The 23349-nt window shown below is 37.2% G+C and overlaps 1 protein-coding gene across 1 annotated transcript in view; it reads left to right on the top strand.

The window, feature by feature from the left end:
- The window catches only part of FAF1 (Fas associated factor 1), a 734611-nt gene that overhangs the window by 155363 nt on the left and 555899 nt on the right, over window positions 1-23349 (top strand). The window contains exons 3-4 of the mRNA XM_042781660.1: window positions 833-879; window positions 13898-14103. Coding sequence (XP_042637594.1) covers window positions 833-879; window positions 13898-14103 — 253 coding nt within the window. The remainder of the gene's footprint in view (window positions 1-832; window positions 880-13897; window positions 14104-23349) is intronic.

Below are 23349 nucleotides of genomic sequence, written 5' to 3'. Positions count from 1 at the left end.
TCTCCTCGCCTAATCCCTTAGGCTGACTGCTCTTCTCTCTGGCTTCCTGGCTTTTAATCCCCTTTCTCCTGTTCTTCCCGCTTGCTACTTCGGGCGTCCCTGAGTTGTCTCTCCTCACCTGTAACCCTAGGGTTGACTGCTCTTCTGGCTTTTAATACCCTTTCTCCTGCCTTTCCCGCTTGCTACTTCGGGTGTCTCTGTAACCCTGGGCTGACTGCTCTTCTGTCCAGGTTCCTGACTTAAGGAATATTAAATGCCAAATGCAAGCTTTTAAATCTCTTAGAATAATGGTTTTATTATTGAGAAGTAGAGGAATATTTACAGGAGTTCCGATAGTGTAGTGCCTAAGGCTGGCAGTTCAAACCCACCAGCCACTCCTTGGAAGGAAGGTTGGGCAATCTACTTCCGTAGTGATACCACATCAGAAAGCCAAGTAGGGGTCACTATGAGTCGGATCTGACTGGATGGCAGTGGGTGTTTTAGAGGAATGTTTAATTGAGAATATTTTGTATCACTAAGAAAACAGGTAGTGCAGTGCCTAAGGGATTTGACTGCTAACCAGAATACTGGAGGTTCAAACCCACCCAGCCACTCCTGGGAAGGAAGATGGGGCAATCTACTTTCGTAGTGATACTGCCTCGGAAACCCAAGGAGGGGTTGCTATGAGTTGGGTCTGACTGGAAGGCACATTAACAACAACAAGAAGAAAACATTAAATGTTTTGTATAAACAAGTTTTTCAAAGTATACTTATTGTCGTTTACAGTGTATCCCTCTTCCCTCCAACATTTTTCTGTTTCTTTTTAAGTGGTCGTCTTTGTTTTTGTTTGCAGGCAGCTATCAATGGTGTAATACCCCAGGAAAATGGCATTCTACAAAGGTATGTTACAAGGCCCTTAATGGTAAGATGAGAATTTAATAGAGCAAAAATTGTTAAATTGTTAATTATCTTTTGTTTCACTATTTAATAGAGCATTTGGCTTTCATATGTAAGTTTATTAATACAGTCATTCTTTCAGACATTTAATTGTTATATTATTTCTTTAAAGTCTTTAATTTTTAACTCTATAACTTTATTTCAGGTTGGGTTATACTACCTTTAAAGAGATTTTACTTACATTTTAAGAAAGCTTTTCAAAGTCATCTTCTGATTCATAATTTGGAAGGAATTAAATCCTTTCAACCATTGGCATTGAGAAAACGAGATACAGTCAGTAGCCCCAGAGTTTGCTTATCATCTGACTATACAGGCTTTACTTCCAGCCTTATTATAGTCTTTTTTCCTCCATTTTGGTTTATAGATTAAGTATATTATAATGTGTGACTATTTGAGTAAGTCCTTAATAATTACACTTAGTAGACTTTTGAACTATTTTACCTTAAGAATCTAGCGTTAATATGTGGAATGGTCTTAGTGGTTTTGTGTTATTGCCAGAAGGTAAAATGAGAAGATGGTGCCAAGAGTACCATAATAGTTACAAAATACTGTTTTAAGTTAAAAATAAATTTATAACTTTTCTCTCCTTAAAATAGGAAACTCTGATTTGGGATTAAAAAAACACATTGCAAAGTCATAGGAGATAAAATTTTACTCCCTTCTAATAGTAGTTTGATTACAAGTAGTCTCAGGGTTACAAAGGAGATCCATTTCTAACTGTCTTTAAAAATTGGTAGATAAATTGGAACAGGTACATACAGTTCTTATTTATTATTTAGCCTTACTTTAGTTACAGAAAAGGATCAGAAGCCTTTTCAGTGGTTTAGAAGCTGCAGTGCAGCAAGTGAGGGTGACTGTGCTGAATTTATTTCAGAGTGAGGGCAAATTTACGTAACATTAATGGATAAATAGGAGTTTTAAGTGGGACATTGGTAACTCTGGGACTGCCTGTACTTGATTTATTTTCTCTTCCTCTCAGTTCAAACTTTGGCTTGAAGTTTGGCAATTGGGATTTCTAAGTCACTAAAGCATAATATACTAGGTGCAGACGAGGCGAATAGAAGCAGCATAATAGGAATGAGGTTGTTTTGGAGAGGAAGGGAAGTGCTGTGGCACAAACATCAAAATATTCACCATGAACCGAAAAATGTTCTATATTTTATAGAAAACTGTTTTTAGGGTAGAAGCAAAATTTTCTAGGAATATAGGTATATCACTCTTACGACTTTTAGGTGAAGTCATTGATCAGCAGACCTATCATCCATACCTTCTTTTTTAAATTGTCAGAAAGAATTTCATCCAGAGTAAATGTGACTGATTTCCAGAGTTTCTACCTGCTTTTTTGGGGGGTGGTTAGGGGGGAGGTAGGTGAGTTGGAAAGTATTTGATTCTGTTGAAGTCCTTGTCTAGAAAGCAAACCAAATGATTAAAGGTACTTCTTTCATGATCTTTATTCCCCTCCCTGATTTAGAAAATTTTGGACTGCTAAATATGGTTCCAGTTTTATTCTTGAGTAAATGTTATTACCATTTTATGTGCCAAAATTTTTGCTTTGCTAAACTCTTGTGGGCTCAGCTGCTTGATTCTGAGTATATATTGGATATATCTTACAGCTAATAGTATTTGCTATGGGTGAACTGTGGAAATCCCTTTTCCTTGGAAATGTCCTGTGTCTCCTGTCACAGATGATACTCTTTGATTAAATTTTGTTGATGAGTAAAGATTCAGAACTGAATTGATTTCTAATAAGATTACTATAATAATATTTGGGGCTTAACTTTCACAAGAGTAGGGTTTTTGTTGTTATTTGTTTTATTTGCTTGTTTTAAAGGAATGAATCATGTGTCCACAAGAGAAAATTAGTTGCATTAGTAATATTCTTAACTATATTCCTTTCTGGGAGCTCTGGTAGCATAGTGCCTAAGGCACTGGATTGCTAACCAGAAGCCTGGGGGTTCAAACCCACCAGCCACTCCTCGGAAGGAAGATGGGACAATCTACTTCCGTAGTGGTACTGCCTTGGAAACCCAAGGAGGGGTCGCTATGAGTTGGGTCTGACTCGATGGCACATAACAACAACATGTTCCTTTCTAACTTTGTTTTTTAGCTTTTAAATCACTGTGAGTTTGATATATCTGAAAGTTCATTATGTGTCTGTTGACCAGAGGAAAATAAAAGTAGGCTCTTTGTACTGGTAGGCTTACCTCTGAAAGTGGGAATGGTATATGCAAGTAGTTAGGAGGGTATTTGTATGGATTTTGTAGTAAAATTTAATAGAATCTTGTGCATACAACTCACTCTTAATTTGTCAGTTTATTCCTTAACAGTGGCGAGAGGTACCAAGTAACATCATTTAAAGAAATTGTTGTGTTGTGTAATATACTCATGAGATAATGAACTTTTTGATGAGAAGTAATTAAATATCCACAACACTGTTAGATATATTGATTCCTAATTCTTTTGACCACAGGTAATAAAAAATTAAAATATTTATAGGCAATGTAAAGGAGTTTCTTTTTTAAATACATAAATTATTTTTAGAGGAAGAAAAGCCCTTATCCTTGTGCTTTGTAGCTGTTTTTGAAATCTGATTTTATGTGTGAATTTAAAAGTGGAAATCTGATTTTTAATGTAGTCATAAAGTGTCACACACTGTGCTAGGCAGTTGACACAGTTTTCCTCATTTAAAATACTGAATACTCATTACTGAATATTAGTATAATATGCATGTATATTACAACATGTAAATGTTCATATTTCACAGAAACTAAGGTTAGAGAGGTTATATAGATTATCCAAGGTCACAAATCTAGTAGATAGGGAAGTCTGGATCATTTCATTCTAAAAGCCATGTCCTTTCTCCTATATCATTCTGTCCTTTTCAGGGTCAATAAAGCAGGCATGTAACAACTTTAAGATTTTTTTCCTTTGGGTAACAAAGTTAAAATGCTGTGTACATCTATAACATCTTTTTCCCACAGCTTTGTTTTTCAGTTACTGTTTCAGTGTAAGCTATGAAAGGCAGATATTATATCCCTCATTTTACAGGTAGTGTTAATAAGGCATGAAATGACTCGGCCCAGATGATACATACAGCAAGATGTTTACAGAGTCAAGGATACAATCAAGTCTTCTGACTCTTTAATACTTATTTCACTAGACAACATATTGCTAACCCAGTATATTTATATCGTGTGTAACTTATTCAGTAAATGTAAACCATTCATTGAATCATAAATAAACACTGAATGTATATATATGTATTCACTACATCTTGGTATATGATATTTTATTTATTCAGCATATTGTCCAAAGCCTCTTCTAACACAATTTTTGGAAATATTGTCAGAAAAAGTGCTAGTTAATTACTTGTAGAAAGCAAATGTTACGTTTTCTAAAAATTACCTTTACGAAGTAATAGTGTAATTGAACTTATTGGCTGAGTGAGTGGTATTTACTGACTCATGTTTATTTTATGACAGAATATTAATTTGCCCATTGTTTAATTCATTGTGGACACCTAGAAGACAAGGTTTGTTTTCAAAGCTTGACCATTATGCTTTCAGAATATATAAATAACCAGGTTGTCTGATTTAGAAAATGCTCATTTTGGCTGATTAGTTTCTGTGTGTTGTTTTTTCTCATGCTTATTTGAAAAGTCTGATTTTATCCACAAGTTTAGCTTTAAAACACTTTTTTTTTTTTTTTTGTACTCCGAGGTTTTACCATGGGTTGGGCTTTAAAGAATTGAAATAATAAGCAAGTACAGAGTTCTTGTTTACTTTGCTTTGTTCATTGCCTTCCAAAAGTCTGTGTGGTTTGTGAAGGAAAACTGAGTAAGATAAAAACAGTTCTTTAGTTGACGTTTAGATCCTAGATTTTGCCATAGAATTTCCCTTGCCAGTTGGTATCTTTGAGTTTTCAAAAATTTTAGTTAAATAGAAAAGAATAGTGAGAATGTCAAATTATAGAGTGAGGATTTTCATAGATGAAAAATAAATTTCTGCTTCTCTGAGTTAACAATTTTTTGATACCTTTACACTCTTTGGATATCATTGAACATTAGTCAAATCTGATTGGATCATTCATTAGTTAGTGGCAACTTTCCTTTCTCATTTTTTTGACTTGCTAATGAAAAGTTCTTTATTCAAAATTTAGAGTCCTTTTTCCCCCTCCTTGGCACCTCTCTCTGTCTTCTTTTTCCTTAGTGATATGGTACTCCTCATGTGCTTTTGTATGTTGCTTTTCCCTTCATCTATATCAACATGTGTCTCTTAAATATCCATCTATTTTCCCTCCTTTCTCCTCACCTCCTATCCCCAGTAACCAACAAAGAAAATTCCCTTCCTTGTGTAAACCTTTCTTTGACTTTTATAATAGCTGAGTCATACAATATTTGTCCTTTGATTGACTTACTTTACTCAGCATAATGCCTTCCAAGTTCATCCATGTTATGAGGTGTTTTGCAGATTCTTCATTATTCATTAATATTGCATAGTGTATTATATTGTGTGTATCCATTCATCTGTTGCTGGGCACTTAGGTTGTTTCCATCTCTTTCCTATTATAAATAGTGCTGCAGTGCACATGAGTGTGCATATATCTATTCGTGTCCTAGGTCTCACCTCTTTAGGACATATTCCTGGCAATGGGATTGCTCGGTCAAATGGTATTTCCAGCTTTTAAGGAAGTATCATACTGTTTTCCACAGTGATTGTACCTTTACAGTCCCACCAGTAGTGCATGAGAGTTCTAGTCTTTCCACAGCATCACCAGCATTTGTTGTTTTCTGTCTTGTTGAACTTTGCTGTTATTGCTGGAGTGAGATGATATCTCATTCTTGTTTTTATTTGTTAAAGTCATTTTTTATTGATCTTGAAATGGAGTAATGATAGCCAATAAAATAATTCTCAAGCTTTAAATAAAATCATCTTGGTATGTTTGCTTGACAAACATAAAAAATAGCCTGCTTTGATTAAAACACTATGTCCTAGATTTGGTAGAGAGAAAAGAAAATGTTAGAAATTTCAACAGAAGAAATATCACATAGGGAATTAGTTATACAGATTTGCATAAGACTGAAAGAGCAAAAAAGTATATTGAGATAACCCGTATGTAATGACTGCAGGAAATAGCTATCACTCCTAGTGCTGCTGCTCACTGCTGTTGAGTTGGATCCAACTCATAGTGACTCTTTCTTGGGTTTCTGAGGTGGTATCTCTATGAAAGCAGTTTGCCCAATCTTCCTTCCGAGGAGTGGGTGGTGGGTTTGAACTGGTAGGCTTCTGGTTTGCAGTCAAATGCCTTAGGCATTACACCACCAGAGCTCTTAGTAGTGGAAGAATAATGGAAAGAGGTTGAGATTAACAGAAATTTGGAGCTTAGAGGAAGAACCCAACAAACATATGAGAAGGAGATTCTGCTCAGCTGATACTGGTACCTCTGAGAGTATGCAAAGAAGCTTGTTTTGGAGTTCTGAAAGAAACTAGAAAGTTATACCAGTGGCTGATGCTAGAATAAAATGCCACGGCTGAGGTGATATGTCACTGGTAGGGCCTAAATAAATAAATAAATAGATAGATAAACAAACAAACAAACAAACTCATCGCCCTCAAGTTGATTAGACTCATAGTGACCCCTCCTTGGGTTTATGAGGTGGTATCTCTACGGAAGTAGATTGCCCAGTGTTTCTTCCAGGGAGTGGCTGGTGGATTTGAACCACTGGCCTTCTGGCCAGCAGTCAAATGCCTTAGGCACTACAAGAGTAGAGTGCTGATAAAATGAATCTGTGTGTGAACATGTACGTAAGTGCTGCTGTAGTCCTTATTTCTGTTTCTGGTTATAAGGCCATAGTTGATATTGTTTTTTCTTTCACTATTTATTTTATATCTCCTCTGCCCCCAGCCAGTACCTCAGATGGTCTGGGTTCTCTTTACCTGGTATGGATATCTCAAACATTCATTCTTGAAAAATCAGAATCCTCAGTGGGGCTGATTTTTTTTTTTTTTTTTTGTGGATAGTTATAGTTTTCCATTAACCTTTGTTTCGGATATGCCCCAGAAAATATCCATGACTCCAGACATAGTCTGTTGTGTAGCAGCAACCCAGTCCCCCTCCCCATTGGTAATAAAGACCAGTTATCCCAGTTAGAACCCTTTTCTTTGTGAGTTGATTCATTAGCATGAGGAGTCCAAAATGGCAAAGTGGCATTATCAAGCTCTAATTCAATGGAAATATTGTATCTTTGAACCATCTGAGCCTAAAGTTGAAGGAAAGAAAAATTTGGTAAATTGTTAGGCGTAATAAGAGCCACTACCACCACCCAATTTCCAAACCTGTGTTTTCAGGCAAATTGAGAAATAGCATCATGTTTTGGTCACTGATATAAAGCATATACTACATTCTTTAAGGTGGAACCTCACATTTTGAGGAGGGTATTGCCTATCTGTGCTATACCTGAGCCTCCAGTAAGCCTTTCCACTGTTCTTCCAAACTAGTTACTTCTGTCTAATGGTATGCATGAATGAGTCTAAAGCTATACTTCTTTTGCTGTGAAATGAATTTCTGCATGAATACCAGTGTCATGTAGGAAACCATACATCAATAATATTGTTGGCATTAAGTGCTGTCCAGTCAGTCCCAACCCATAGTGATCCTGTATGTACAGTAGAACGAAAAACTGCCTGGTCCTGTGCCATCCTCACAAAAGTCATTGCTATGTTTGAGCCCATTGTTGCAGTCACTGTGTCAGTCCATCTTGTTGAAGGTCAATAAGGCATTCCCTAAATTCATGAGTGATGGTACTAACAGAAGTATTACTGTCAAGGAAGACAATTTTATATCTAAAACCGTGTCTCTTTTAGTGATCACAAATCATTGCTTCCTCCATCATGAGAATGATCGTTGGTCTCTGCCTTTTACAATTTAGGCTTCTAGTTTTCTTAGCCAGAGCTAGCTTTGGCAAAGGAAAATCCATGTTGTGCGTCCATGCCTAATCTCCATCTCTGTTGGCATATGGCCACATTGTGCATTAATGCACTTAACAGCGCCACAGTAGCAAAAGGAAGAAGCTGATGGACACCAATTGAAAATGGTCATCTTGTCCACATTATTAAGGAGTTCTGGAGGCATAGTGGGTAAGGCATTTGGCTGCTAACTGGAAAGTTGGTGTTTCAAACCCACCAGCTGCTCCACAGGTGGAAGATGAGGCGATCTATTTTGTAAAGATTTACAGCCTTGGAAACCCAATGGAGGTCACTATGAGTCAGAATCAACTCAATGGCAGTAGGTTTGGTTTTTTGCTTTTATCCATGTTATCAAGAGACTTTATTTTATTGGATAGATGATAGTGAACATTCACATGGGAAACAAATATATTTTGGGTCGATTCTGAAAGATCCATTTCCATGTCTCATCCAGAGACTTCCTATCACCTAGTTTTCCAGTTTTATTCTTTCCAAGTTCTTGGTCAGCTGCCCAACCCATTAACTATTGATCATGATTTAGTGTACATTTGTATCTCAGGCTGTCTTTCCTTCTACATGAAGTGGTACTCTCCACCTTAAGTTCTCCCACTGGAAGAATTTTCTTTCACTACTGTCTTTCAGAGATATCTTTGTTCTATAATGCTACAGCAGTCTGTTTTTGATTGTTGCCAGCATATTACACTTAACCATTTTTTTCCCCTTCTCAGTCCATTTTTTTTTCTTTTTTTGATTGTGATTTGTGTGAAAGTTTACAGAACAAATTGGTTTTCCATTCAACAATTCATATTTTGTTTTGTGACATTGATTGTATTCCCCACAATTTAATAGCACTCTTCCCACTTCCTGTGTTTACTGTTTCCCTTTGTCTTCCTTTCTCATCCCTTCTTGCCTTCTGAGCAAATGCTGCTCTGTATGGTTGATTGTTCTAAGGAGTAGGTACCTCCCTGGTGTTACTGTTCACTTTATAAGCCTACTGTTTGTTTAAAAGTTGAGACACAAGGATGAGTTCAGTTCCAGGCTTCAAGTTCCAGGCCATAATCTCAAGAGTTCCACCAGTCTCTATCAGATCAGTAAACTTGGTCTTTTTCTTTCTTTTTTTTTATGATTTTGAGTTTTGTTCTACATTTTTCTCACACACTCTCCGGGACTTCCTATTATGATGCCTCTCAGAGTGGTCAGCAGTGTTTGCCAAGCACCATCTAGTTCTGGTCTCAGGATCGTGGAGGCTGGTGTTCACATGGTCTGTTAGTCATTTGGTCTAATTGTTCCCTTGTATCTTGGATTTTCTTCACTTATCTTTGCTCCAGATGGGGAGAGACTAATAGTTGTACCTTACATGGCTCCTTACAAGCTTTTAATACCTCTTCTCACCAAAGCCAAATTTTTCTTACTCAGTTGCCTTAGTTAACTCTTACTTATTGATGTGAAGTATAAGACATAGCAACAGGTCTTTCACCTTGACATGTTCCTGACTACTGGACTCCCAGAAACTTCACCATCATAGCAGCCCCATGCATTTTTGTGGGGCCTATCTTCTAATCTCTAGCACACATGTTTCTTATTTACCAAAGCATCTAATTAATTTCTATTTCCTGCTCCTTAGGACCAGTCCACATAATCATTAATAGGATGTTCTGTGGAATGTCTAGGTGATCAGGATTCTCCAACTCATTGTTATTCTTAGAACAGAGTAGAACCATCACATAGAGTTTCCAAGGCTGTACATCTTTACAGAAGCATACTGCCACATCTTTCTCCTGTGGAGCAGCTGGTAGGTTTGAACTGCTGACCTTTCAGTTACCAGTTGAGTACTTAACCACTTGCTCCACCTGGGCTTCTCCTCTCAAGACTAGATTATAAGAAAGAGCAGGAGAATTGACATATCTTCATGAAAGGACAGTAAATGTATGTTGTTTATACTGCTAGGTAAAAGTAAAACTTTGTCTTGGTGCTTGCAAATTAGAATAGAGAAAAAGTGTATACAAAATCACTTGCTTCCTGTTGTTCCTTCCTACTTAATAACCCAATAATAATAAGTTAATGTAGGATATCTACCAGTTACTGTGTCTCTTTCAATGATACATTCGGGATGTGGGGAAATAATTGCATAGTGGTTGATAGACTGATTGGTTATGAGATGGACGTGGGCCCAAACTTTATTTACCATCATAATCTCTCAGGTTTGTATCCACAGGAATTAGTGTCAGTTCAGAACCAGCATCTAGTAGTCCCTAAAGGTCTGGATATTTTCCTTGTAACAGTGTGCATACATCCTAGTAAATGGCTGCAGATCTCTTAGGGGAAATCTTAGGAGAATTTTTACAATACATACTTGTGACTTGGTTGTATGGTCTTTGGGGAAGACCAGGCTTCCTCTTTAATTTGGGGCTTTATATCTATGAACTAACTTGAGTTTGGAGACGGAGAGTGATTCTCTATTGTAGCCACTAAACTCGGGTGTAAGATTTCTACTGTTACATAGATCAAGTAATATTTTAGTAGTGTCACTAGAAGTGCCATGATAACAACTACTCAAAATTTCTGCAGTGGACTCAAATGATCATGAAGATGGCAGAAAACTGGGCAACATTTTATTATACATAAGCATAAGGTCACCATGAGTTGGAGCTGACTTGACAACAACTAATAACAACAACAAAGATTTCTGCAGGTTGAGACCTTCTCATTGCTACTTTTTGTCCATGCTGTCCATCAAGATAATTACTCTGACCTTTTTCTAATTCTACCATTTGACCTTTGCCACTCTGGAATCTCGTCATGCCCATTAGGGAGCTTTTCTCAGTGATGTTATCTTCTAGCTACATTCCTAACTCATAAAAGACAAGTACTACTGAGATTTTCAAGAATGCGGCTTCCCTTACTAATGTATTTCTCAATGTGTTAGTGAAGATAATGTCTTCCGGGACCTCATGGACAATGTAGTGTGTGTGTGTATTTACATGGTAAGCTCACTCTGTTGTAGTTGTTATGTGCCGTTGAGTCAGACCCAACTCTTAGCCACCCTTCCTTGGGTTTCCGAGGCAGTATCATTACGGAAGTAGAATGCCCCATCTTCCTTCCGAGGAGTGGCTGGTGGGTTTGAACCACCAGCCTTCTGATTATTAGTCAAGTGCCTCAGCCACTATGCTACCAGAGCTCCCTAATGGCTATGGTAGCATAGCCACTATGGTACCAGAAGTTCACTCCAGCATTCCTTTTTTTTTTTTTTTTTCTTTTTTAAAAGCATCTGGATTTATTCTACCCTCTGCCAGGAAAGTTCAGGCATCTTTACCCTCATTAAATGTAAACTCCTTTGAGATTTAAATTTCATTCACCCAATAAGCTATCTTTTGGAGGTACATATATACGAGCTCTGGCTGTGAAGTGCTTAAGGCATTTGAATGCTAACCAGAAGGCTGGTGGTTCAAACTCACCAGCTATTCCAGGGAAGGAAGACTGGGCAATCTATTTCCATAGAGATACTGCTTCGGAAAGCCAAGGAGAGGTTGCCATGAGTCAGAACTGACTCGATGGGAGTGATTTTTTTTTTTTTTTTGGATTGCGGCAGGTTAAGCTAACATGTTACATTTGGCCCAATCCAAACTCTTTTGATAAAATATCCTTTAAATTCATTTCCATAATTATTCCTAAGGTTTTTGCTGATATAATTTATCAAAATCTTATTTTTCTCTAAGCTATTTCCTTTCATTTAAGACATTGAATTTGTTCTTTTGTTGCATGCCTAGATCTGATTATAGAGATAATAAGAAATAGTAGGGGGTGGGTTTTGAAACTAGGCATGTCCTTTCAAGGCAACTGTCTTAGGTAAGAGTATTACAGAATTCTTTAGCAGGGGTAGCTACAGTCATGGCAGGAGGCTGCAGTACAAAAGAGGCTAAGAAAGACTCTAGGAGTTCAAGGTTCTAACCTTCATCCGAGTCCACCTATATGTCCACATTCTATGCCTTAGGATTCCACTACTTCCAAAATAATGTCTTAACTTTCACTTAGAAAGTATGATATTCAACTTTCACTGTAATTCTGCAATCTGCACAATTACAGTTTGAATCTAATTCTCAGAAAGGTCTCTGCAATTATAAGAAATAAGAAACTCTTTTGGGGCCATTTTTGAAGCTCTGTAGGTCTCTTAAGGAGCTTTGGTGGTGCAGTGCCTAAGACATTTGACTGCTAACTAGAACATCAGTGGTTCAAACCACCAGCCACTCCACAGAAAGAAGACTGGGCAACCTACTTCCATAAAGATTTACTACTGCCTTGGAAACCCAGTGGGGGTTGCTATGAGTTGGAATTGACTCAATGGCAATGGGTTTTTTTTGTAGCTCTCTTATCATGACTTGAGCTGAGAGTTTAAAACTCTGAGCTTGTCACTTTGTGTTGAGTTCTCTACTAGAGTTAGAAGCAGTCATTCTACAGCACTTGTCATTATTGCTACCATAATGGTCATGTGCAGCAGTCATTTGGTCCCCTTAGGCACTTGTTTCAATAGGCATGTTGTCATAATTAACTATAAGTGTTAATTTAGTTAATCATTGTGTCAGTGCATGGCATGGATCACTAGTATCCCATTTTCCATTGGCAAAGAGTTCATACTGCATTGAACATTAAGAATATAATCAAGCCAATTGCTGAATCCCATCTTTGGGGGTTTATTTCCTGGGGCCCCTTCATTGTGTCAGAATCCATCAGGAAAATGATACCACACAAGTTGTTTCAGCAGAGGGAATTTAACGGAGGACTGGTTACACAGTATGGAGAGCTAAAGGAGCAAAAAGGGAAAACTGAAGTAACCTAGATATAATAACTGCTGGAGGAAGTTACCAGGTCTAGGGAACAGAGTGGTTAGCAAAATGTTGAAGCTCAGAGAGGTTCCATGGAGCTGGGCTAAGACTTCTGAGAAACACACACTGTCCAGCTTCTGTTAGTGTCTTTGAGGAGATACCAAGAAGCTAGTTGTGAGAAAGGTGAACAAAACAGGAGGCTTGAACCTGCCAGGTGATACTGATGAAAATGTATGCAAATAGAAGGAAATCTCCTCCCCTCCTAAGTAACTAATCTTACCTAGTATCCTAAATTTGAGGTTTGAAGTCTTGCAAGTTAGCAGACGTTACACTAAGCCCTTCCTTTATACTGTCTGATTTAATCATTGCAAATATAATTATTTTCCCATTTTACAAGTGAGATAGCTATTAAATGGGTAAGGCCAGGATTTCATTTTTATTTTTCTTTATAATAGAGAGATTCTTATGTTTGAATGTTATTGAGAGAATCTAGAAAAGAGGTAAAAGTTGCAGATACGGGAAAGGAAGATGATAATCCACAGTGGAAAGCTAATGAGAAGACAGTTTTAGGTTTTGCATAGATAGGAGGAATGATGTCTTCTCTATTTTACAGAAAGGGAGAAAGAGTTTAGTTTATGGATTTGATGTCAAGAAGATGAGAGAATTCCTCTTGATGGCCTCTATCTTCTCTGAAAAGTAGGAAACAATATCATCTTTTGAGAGTGAGGTGTGAGATGGAGTGAATGTAGGTTTGAGGATGGTGGAGAAGTTTTTAAATAGTCTTTGTGGAAAGTAGAGTAAATGAGTCAAGTTATCAGTGAGTAAATGAGAATGAGCAAGGGAGAAAATAATGTGCTTAATTCAGTGAGTTTAAAATAGTATTTTATTAATATCATCAGACATAAGGCAATAATCTCATTAAATGCTAAATGATATGATATTGTTAATAGGCATAGAATGGTAAAGATGGAGGGGGGTTGTAACTGTAACCTTCTGTCACTAGGGAAGATTTCATGGAGGTGGTAGAACCTAGGTTAAGCCTTGATGCACAGGTAGGTAAACACAGTAAGAACAACAACATAACCAAAGGATGGAGAATGGTCCCTAGTGGTATTATGTAATGATTTGGTTGACAGTAATCCTCATTTTTTTTTTTTTTTCCTGTCAACATTTCAGTGAATATGGAGGTGAGACCATACCTGGACCTGCATTTGATCCAGTACTTCATTCAGCTTCAGCTCCTGCTCCCTCTTCCTCTTCAGCATTTCGACCTGTAATACCATCCAGGCAAATTGTAGAAAGGCAACCTCGGATGTTGGATTTCAGGGTTGAGTACAGAGACAGAAATGTTGATGTGGTACTTGAAGACAGCTGTACTGTTGGTAAGGTTTTGCCACCTTAAAGCCTTCACAAATAAATTAGGTAAATGTTTGGTAAATGTTCAGTTTATATTCTTTTCTTTTGAGTTGTATGCCAACAACAAGAAAAAAAGGTACCAAATCAATACTGATGTTTTCTCATATAGATCATTGTGCTCTATTTTTAACTCTATATTGAAAGTGAGGTAGGTCTGAAAATAGTTGTTTTTGATTGTAATTCCATGAGTAAGGAGTGCTATATAGATAGGGTGGGTACAATTTTAAAATTACCCTAATTATTAAGTACATTGCAATGATCAGATTTTACAACTGAAAACTCATTTTGTATAGTATGGTAAATGAGAGATCAGCTATAATAGATGTTTCCATCACACTTTCTCCTACCAGCTGGATAAATGCTACGGTAGTAGTCTATCAAAGGAAGCACAATGTATATGCCTGCCTGCCTAGAAGATTTTAACAGGTTACTATGTTGTTGTTGTAGAGAAACTATATTAAACTCATATTTGATTCAGATTATTTGTTCCATTTATAGAATCATGTATTAATTTCTAATTTCAGCAGTTGTACTTTAAATCTGAACCCCAGATATTTCTGAAATGTTGCCTTTGTTTCTTTATGGGGAGATACTTTTTACATTTTTTTTAATTTTTTAATTAAGATATAGTACAGACAACAGCAAGGCTATTAGAAGCATGCTTGTTTCCAAACACTAATCAGATTATGTTATTTCCTTACTTAAAACCTTTAAAAAGTTTTCCATTGTTGTTCAAGTCAATTCTTTACCATGGCCTGTAAGTCCTTGCTTGATCAGACCCTTCCCTACCTTTCTAGTTCATCTTGTACTATTCTCCTTGCTCACTGTGCCTACTCATAAGGAACTTCTTTCCATTCCTTGAATAGATTATATGCCCATTCATGGTCTCTGTACTTGTTACTTCAGCCTGCTTTTCTGTCCTAGTCCTGTCATTCTTTCTGTGTCCGTCCCATTGTCCTACAATGCCCTCCTGCCTATTCTTTAGAACCATTTATTTCTTCTTTCATAATACATAATCTGTTTGGTTATCTTTTTTTCTCACTAGACTGTATGCTCTATTAGTACAAAGACCATTTCTCTTTATTGCTGTATTTTTTTTATCTGGGACATAGATGCTTTATAAATAACTGTTGACTGTATGGAGTTAAACAGTCTCTCTCTGGAGTTTACTCTGTATATGAAATTACTTACTAATAATATGTTCTCTGTGTCAATCAAGGCTAGAGTGTCTGTTGCTTCAGCTTCTTTTAATTTTTCATACCTATGATTGTTGTTGTTGTTCAGTGCCATTAAATCAGTTCCTACTCACAGCGACCCTATGTACAACAGAATGACAAATTGCCTGGTCCCATGCCATCTTCAGTGTCGATGCTGTGCTTGAGCCCATTGTTGTAGCCACTGTGTCAGTCCATCTTGTTGAGAGTCTTCCTTTTTTTCACTGACCCTCTACCAAGCATTATACCCTTCTCCAGGTACTGGTTCCTCCTGATAACATGAGCAGAGTAAGAGAGATGAAGTCTGGCATTCTTGCTTCAAAGGAGCACTCAGCTGTACTTCTTCTAAGACAGATTTGTACCTGTGATTAGGACCCCTGAAACTGAGTACAGCATATAGAAACCCATCAGCTAGATTCCAAATAAAACTTCCCATTAACTTCTGGCAAAAAAATGAGCACTGTATTCAATGATTTCTGCTCTCGCCTCTGAAAGTTCTATAGAATTGGAAGAAGGTCCTTTTTTTTTAAAAGAAAGGGATAAATGATTTTAGTAAAAGTTAGGTATAGGACAGAGTAGAATTGATATATTATACAAGAGCTTTTCAATGTACATCATATAGTCAAATCTGTATTTTAGCCCTACATCTACCATTTAATAGCTGTGAGATGGATCGTGATCAGTTTTCCTAATCTCTCAGAGCCTAAGTTCCCTTATTCATAAAATGAGGATAGTGATCTCCATCTTCTAGTGATAGAATAGAGATTGAATAAGATATTATAGATTAAATGCTTGTTGTTGTTAATTTGTCGTCAAGTTGTCTCCGACTCATCATGACCTTATGTACAACAGAACAAAACACTGCCTGGTCCTGTGCCAGCCTCATGATCCCCACTATACCTGAGCCCATCGCTGCAGCCTCCATGTCTCTCTGTCTAATTGAAAGCCTTTTCCTCTTTTGTTGACTCTCCAGTGTACCAAGCATGACATCCTTATTCAGAGAATGGTCTTTTCTGACAATATGACACGTAGGTGAGATGAAGTCGGGGCTAGTCTCGCTTCCAAGGAGCATTCTGGCTGTACTTCTTCCGGGACAGATTTGTTAGTCCTTTTAGCAGTCCTTGGTCCTTTAAACATTCTTTGCCAATACCACAACTCAAAAGCATCAACTCTTCTTTGTTCTTCCTTATTCATTGTCCAGCTCTCACATGCATAAGAGGCAATTGAAAATACCATGGATTGGGTTAGGTGCATCCTAGTCTTCAAGGAGATATCTTTGCTCTCCAGCACTTGGAAGAGGTCTTTTGCAGCCGATTTGCTCAATGCAATACATCATTTGATGTCTTGACTGCTGTTTCCATTGGTGTTGATTATAGAACCAGATAATATAAAGTCTTTGACAACTTCAGTCTTTTCTCCATTTATTGTGATGCTGCTTATTGGTCCAATTGTGAGGATTTTTGTTTTCTTTATGTCGAGGTGTAATCCATACTGTAGACTATAGTCTTTAATATTCATCAGTAAATGCTCTAAGTCATCCTCACTTTCAGCAAGCAAGTTGTGTCACCTGCATATCACAGGTGGTTAATAAGCCTTCCTCCAATCCTGATGCCACGTTCTTCTTCATACAGTCCAGCTTCTCGGATTATTTAATCAGCATACAGATTGAATAAATATGGTAAAAGGATGCAACCTTGATGAACTCCCTTCCTGGTTTTAAATCATGTAGTGTCCCCTTGTTCTGTTCAAATGACAGCCACCTGGTCTATGTACAGGTTCCTCATGAGTACAATTAAGTATTCTGGAATTCCCATTCTTCTCAAAGTTATCCATAATTTGTTATGATCCACACAATCAAATTCCTTTTCATAGTCAATAAAACACAAGCAAACATCTTTCTGGTATTCTTTGCTTTGAGCCAAGTCCATCAGACATCAGCTATATATAAAATACTTAGTATAGAACTAATACATAGTAAGAACTTAATAAATGATATCTTGTGCTGCTGCTGTTGCATTGGTACTGTTACTTGTGCTGCTGCTGAATACATGAAGACTACACCTTGATTTTCTGGCTGCCCACATATGTAGTAAGAAATTCACAAACTCATTTCACCTACTTGTTGAAGATATCCTATGCCAGCTAGGAATAGAGATACAAAGCAGTAATGGACTACATTTAAAGTACTGTTTTTCAGTGGAAAAATCTAGAGTCCATAAACTACTTCAGACCTCAACAAGCAAATAATCAGAAATTAAGAAGATTTGCTATTATTTTCAAAGATTCGGAGAGTGAGTTTCTGTAATTTCGATTAAAACTCAGGGTCGGGAAATTTTGTTTTTTCTTCCTTGTATAACACATCCTTTATGTTACTATTTAAATCCATGTGCTTTCGTTGTATCCTTTCACCATATTTAATTCAATCTGTAGGCTGAACAAATAATCCGAGAAGCCAAACTATATGAAGAATAATGCAGTATCAACATTGATGGAAGACTCATTAACAACCTGCAGTATGCAAATGACACAGTCTTGCTTTCCAAAAATGCACACAATTTGAAGCACTTCCTGATGAAGATCAAAGACTACAGGCTTCAGTATGAATTAAACCTGAACGTAAAGAAAATGAAAATCCTCACAACTGAACCATTAAATAACATCATGATAATAGTGAAGAAATTGATGTTATCAAGGATTTCATTCTACTTAATTAAACAGTGTCCAAAGAAACAGCAGTCAAGATATCAATGGCATATTGTATTGGGCAAATCTACTGCAAAAGACCTTTAAAATCTTAAAAAAATCAAAGATGTCACTTTGATGACTAAGGTACACCTGACCCAAGCCATGGTATTTTCAGTTGCCTGATACTCATGTGAAAGCAGACAATGAAAAAGGAAGACTGAAGAAGAATTGGCACATTTGAATTGTGGTTTTGGCAAAGACTATTGAATACAACATGGACTGCCAGAAGAACAGTCAGTCAGTCTTAGGGGAAATACAGCCAGAATGCTCCTTAGAAACATGGATGGTGAGACTTCAACTTGTATCTTGCTTATTTTGGACAAATATCAGGAGAGACCAGTCACTGAGAAGGATATCATACTTGGTAAAGTAGAGAGAAAAAAGGAGACTCTCAGTGAGATGGATACACAATGGCTGCAACTGTGAGCTCAGACATTCCAAGAATTGTGAGAATAATACAGGGCTAGTCAGTGTTTCACGTTATACGTAAGGTTGGTATGAACTCAAGTCGAGTTGATGGCAACAACAACATACTATATACAACATCTTGTATTAGGTCCTTTATATAGGATGAGGATTGTTTGAGTTCTTCACCTCTTGTCCCAAATGTAAATAATTGCAAACAATGTAGTTAGATAAATTACAGGTAAATGAGGAGAATGAATAAAATGAAAATAAAGCGAAATAATAGAAAGTATAGTACACTATATGCAATGTATATTGCTGTGCAGTAGCCTAGCTGAAGTTGTGTCACACACATTTGCCTTCAGATTTTCAAATGGCTATTCTGAAAGGGAAGTTGACTTACCATATTTTTATGTTATTCTTAAAATCAAAACTCACCAGTTACTCAGAAAAATAGCAAGTGTATCTCATCAGAAGATAATATAAAGGTTTCTTCTAATTGTCCTCAGAGGGATGAAACATCCTGATAAAGTATTAATTTATGAACAGCTCCACTTAGTATGTCCTGCTTAAAATCACAGAGGTAAAATGTAGCAACCCAGGATTTGGACTCAAATTTGTTTGTTTCTAAAGGAAATAGTCTTTTCCCTGCACATATTTACCATTCTCTTTTAAAAATTAAGGTATAATTTACATATAATAAAGTATATAAATCTTAAGTGTCTAACTCAGTGAATTTATACATGTGCACGCACACACACACACACACACACATTGTTGTTAGGTGCTATCGAGTCATCTCCTACTCATAGTGACCTTATGTACAGCAGAACAAAACACTGCCTGGTCCTGTGCCAGCCCCATGATCCTTGTTGTACCTTAGTGCATCATTGTAGCAACTGTGTCAATTAATCTTGTTGAGGGCCTTTACCTTTTTCATTCACTCTCTACTTTACTAAGAGTGATATCCTTCTCCAGGGAATGGTCCCTTCTGACAACATGACAAAAGTAGGTGAGATGAAGTCTGGCCAGTCTCGCTTCCAAGGAGCATTCCAGTTGCATTTCTTCCATGCCAGATTTGTTAGTCCGTTTAGCAGTCCGTGGTGCTTTCAGCATTCTTTGCCAGCACCACAACTCAAAAGCATCAACTCTTCTTCAATCTTCCTTATTCATTGTCCAGCCCTCACATGCATATGAAGCAGTTGAAAATACCATGGATTGGGTCAGGCACATCTTAATCTTAAAGGAGATATCTTTGCTCTTCAACACTTGAAATAGGTCTTTTGCAGCAGATTTACCTGATGCAATATGGCAACTGATAATTTGACTGCTGTTTCCATTGGTGTTGATTGTAGAACCACGTAATATGAAGTCTTTGACAATTTCAATCTTTTTTCCATTGATTGTGATGCAGCTCATTGGTCCAGTTGTGAGGATTTTTGTTTTCTTTATATTGAGGTGTAATCCATACTGCAAACTGTAGTCTTTAATTCATCAGTAAGTGCTCCAAGTCCTCCTCACTTTCCGCAAGCAGAGTTGTGTCGTCTGTGAATCGCAAGTTGTTAATGAGTCTTCCTCCAATCCTGATGTAACCACTACCACTTAAATCCAGATGGAGAGTATTTTTCAACATCCCAGAAGACTCCTTAATATCCCCTTATAGTTATTTACCACCCCCTTCTTCAAACCTTTATTGTAACCAGTCACCATGGATAACTTTTGTCCATTTTTGAACTTCATATAATCGAAGTCATGCAACATGAACTCTGTTGAGTTTAACTTCTTTGACTGAATATTATATCTTGGAAATTCATCCATATTGTCACGTGTATCAATAATTTGTTCTCATTCCTGTGTATTGTTACATTGTATGAACATACATAATTTACCCATTCTACTGCTGAAGGATATTTGGGTTGCTTCTGGTTTTTGACTGTGGTAAAGCTTCTGTGAACGTTCTTGTATATGTCTTTGGCATACATAAGCACTCTTTTCTCTTGAGCTTAGAATGAACTTGCTGGATCATAGGATATATGTTTGTTCAGCTTTAGCAGATACTGTCAAATATTTTTCTACAGTGTTTGACGCAATAAAAGAGCTCCACATCTTTGCCAACTCTTAATACTGTTAGTTTTTTTTTTTTAATTTTAGCCAGATTCCTGATTCTTTCTAAATTTCATTTCAGTGTTTTTCCTTAATATGAATCTACATTCTAAAGTTAGTTTTTAAGTTAGACCCTATACAAGCTGGCAATCTTTTTTCCCTAATGTGGCAGTTACCCACATTCTTATTTCATGTTGGTTGTCTAAATGTGTAAAACTATCTTGAATACATTGAGGGTCATGCAGGTATAGTTTTTTATACCTGTGCTTTCCTGGTATGTTTTATAAGGTATTCCTTTGAAAAAAATATTTTCATAAGTGTCGATTTGAAAAATATAATCACACATACACACACACACAACTGTGAATTCAATATGGCTTTTAAATCAGTTTTTATTTTTACAATCACTAAATCCCATTTAGTAGTGTTATTTATCTTTAAATTGTTAGTCAAAGTTGGCCATGCTTCTTGTTGATACAGATTTTTACTAATAGAGCCAAGGCAACTTTGGTCTATTAGTTGGGAGCCACTTACACAGTGGTGACTAGGCTTTTACTTTCTTAGTTTAGTGATGAATATTTTTAGTATTACAGGGCATAGAATTTAGTGCCATATCAAACCTTTCCTTTTAAATCTTAAAATTAGCTCAGATTTTATGTTTTAAGAAAACTAGAATTCAGTCTATATTAAATAGACTTTAGCTGCTATATGTAGTGTGTGGCTGAGTAGTTAAGTATCTCATTTCAAAGTGACCTGGTTGTTATTGTTGATGGAACATTTGTCATAGTGTGGAAGTGGATGGATATTTTGATCACTCAAACCACTTTCTTAACTCTGAAATCCCCTGCTTATTTCAAGGTTGATGATCAGAAACACTGGCTTTTCTGGGTTACGTATATTTATGTTACTCTTTAAATCTATCTTAATTTTGAGAATAGGACTATTTAATATTTAAAACCTTCATCTTGATGAAAGTTTTGATCATCAAAATATGAAAGAATTTTGATGTTAGCTCTGTGATCCACTGTAACAGCACACTTGGGCCCAGGTATTGTAGAGTTGGAGTGGTCAAGGCATCATTATATTTGAAAATAAGTACAATTAAAACAGTTATAACCATAGCATAAATCAAATTTTTTCCAAATGAATTGTAAAGCAGATACTGTTATTGTATGATGTGTACCTTCTGCTTGTCTTAACTGTTCTTGTTGTATTTGTTCTGGTTTATAGTAATTCCCTTATGAGGAATCACATGCCAGTCACAGAATCATGTTATACACTTCCAAAAGTCAACCAGTGAAAACCTTATGGGTCACAACGGTCTGATCCACAGCTGATCATGGGGATGGCACAGGCCCAGGCAGCATTTTGTTCCACTGTGTGTGGGGTTGCCATGAGTCAGGGGTCAACTTAATGGCAGCTAACAACACCATGCTACTAAAAAAATACTTGAAGAAGAGATGAATGATTTCTTAAATGATTATAAATGTGTATTTACCCCCCATGTTGTTGTTAGATACTGTCGAGGAGGTTCCAACTCATAGTGACCTCATGTACGACATGAAACACAGCCTGGTTCTGTGTCATCCTCACAATCTTTGTTGTGCTTAAGCCCACTATTGCAGCCACTATGTCAATCCATCTTGTTCAGGGTCTTCCCCCTTTTCATTGTCCCTCTGCTTTTTCTTCCCCCTCTTTTTTTTTTTTTTTTAATTGTGATTTGGTTGAAAATTTACAGAGAAAATTCACTTTCCATATGGCAGTTCACATACACTTTGTTTCATGACATTGACTACAATTTACCACAATGGAACAGCTCCCCTCCCACTTCCTCCCAACAGTCACCTCTTCCCTGTGTCCATCCCTGCATGTACTCCTGCCCCCTGAGCTATCTCCCTGTGCATAAACAGCCCTTCTTTCTCCCATGCTTCTTCTCTCCAAGGAGTATATCTGCCTCAGGTAAATGTTCAGCTCCTATGCTGTCTTTTGTTTGGCTGGAAGCCACAGGTGTGACTTCAATTCCAGACCTGAAGGGCAGCTAGAGGCCATAGTCTCAGTGGTTCCACCAGGCTCTATCAGACCCGCAAACCTGGTCCCTCCTTTTTTTTCCCCCCAAATAATTTTGGATTTTGTTCCACATTGTTCCCTGTCTCTATCCAGGATCTCCTACATAGATCTTCCTCTGAGTGGTTGACAGTGGTAGTCGGGCACCATCTAATTCTTCTGGTCTCATAGTCATATATGCTCTGGATCACATGGTGTACCAGTCGCTAGGACTAATTGATTCTGTGAATCTTTGGTTTTCTTCATTCTACTTTGCTCTGAAGGAGAAGAGACCCATCGATGCATCTAGATGGCTGCTTGCAAGCTTTTAAGATCCGAGTCGGTACTCACCAAAGTAGGAGGTGGAACAATGTTTTGTGTAGTGTGTTATGCCAATTGAGCTTGATTTCCCCTGTGACTATGGTCGTAAGCCCACAGGTTCAACTGCTTGGTCCCTCTGGGTAGCTAGCTGTGACCAAGAAGTGACTACAACCTTGTCCCTTGTCAGTTCTACTATACACCAGAGAATTCAGATCATACAAATACACATAGGACCATTGTCTGCCAACACTATACATGGTCTTGGGTACACTCCCTGCTTCATAGACATACCTCCTAGTTCAGCCTGTTCACCCATCTATCCACCCATATACCCATGTTTGCCTTCACTGACAATGCAGTACTGTATGTGCAAAAGAGTTT

Source organism: Orycteropus afer, unplaced genomic scaffold, assembly GCF_000298275.1.
Source record: "Orycteropus afer afer isolate SDZICR_OR568_19922 unplaced genomic scaffold, OryAfe1.0 scaffold00145, whole genome shotgun sequence".
Classification (NCBI taxonomy): domain Eukaryota; kingdom Metazoa; phylum Chordata; class Mammalia; order Tubulidentata; family Orycteropodidae; genus Orycteropus; species Orycteropus afer.
The sequence above is the reverse complement of the archived record's forward strand: the minus strand, read 5'-3'. Positions and strand labels throughout refer to the sequence as shown.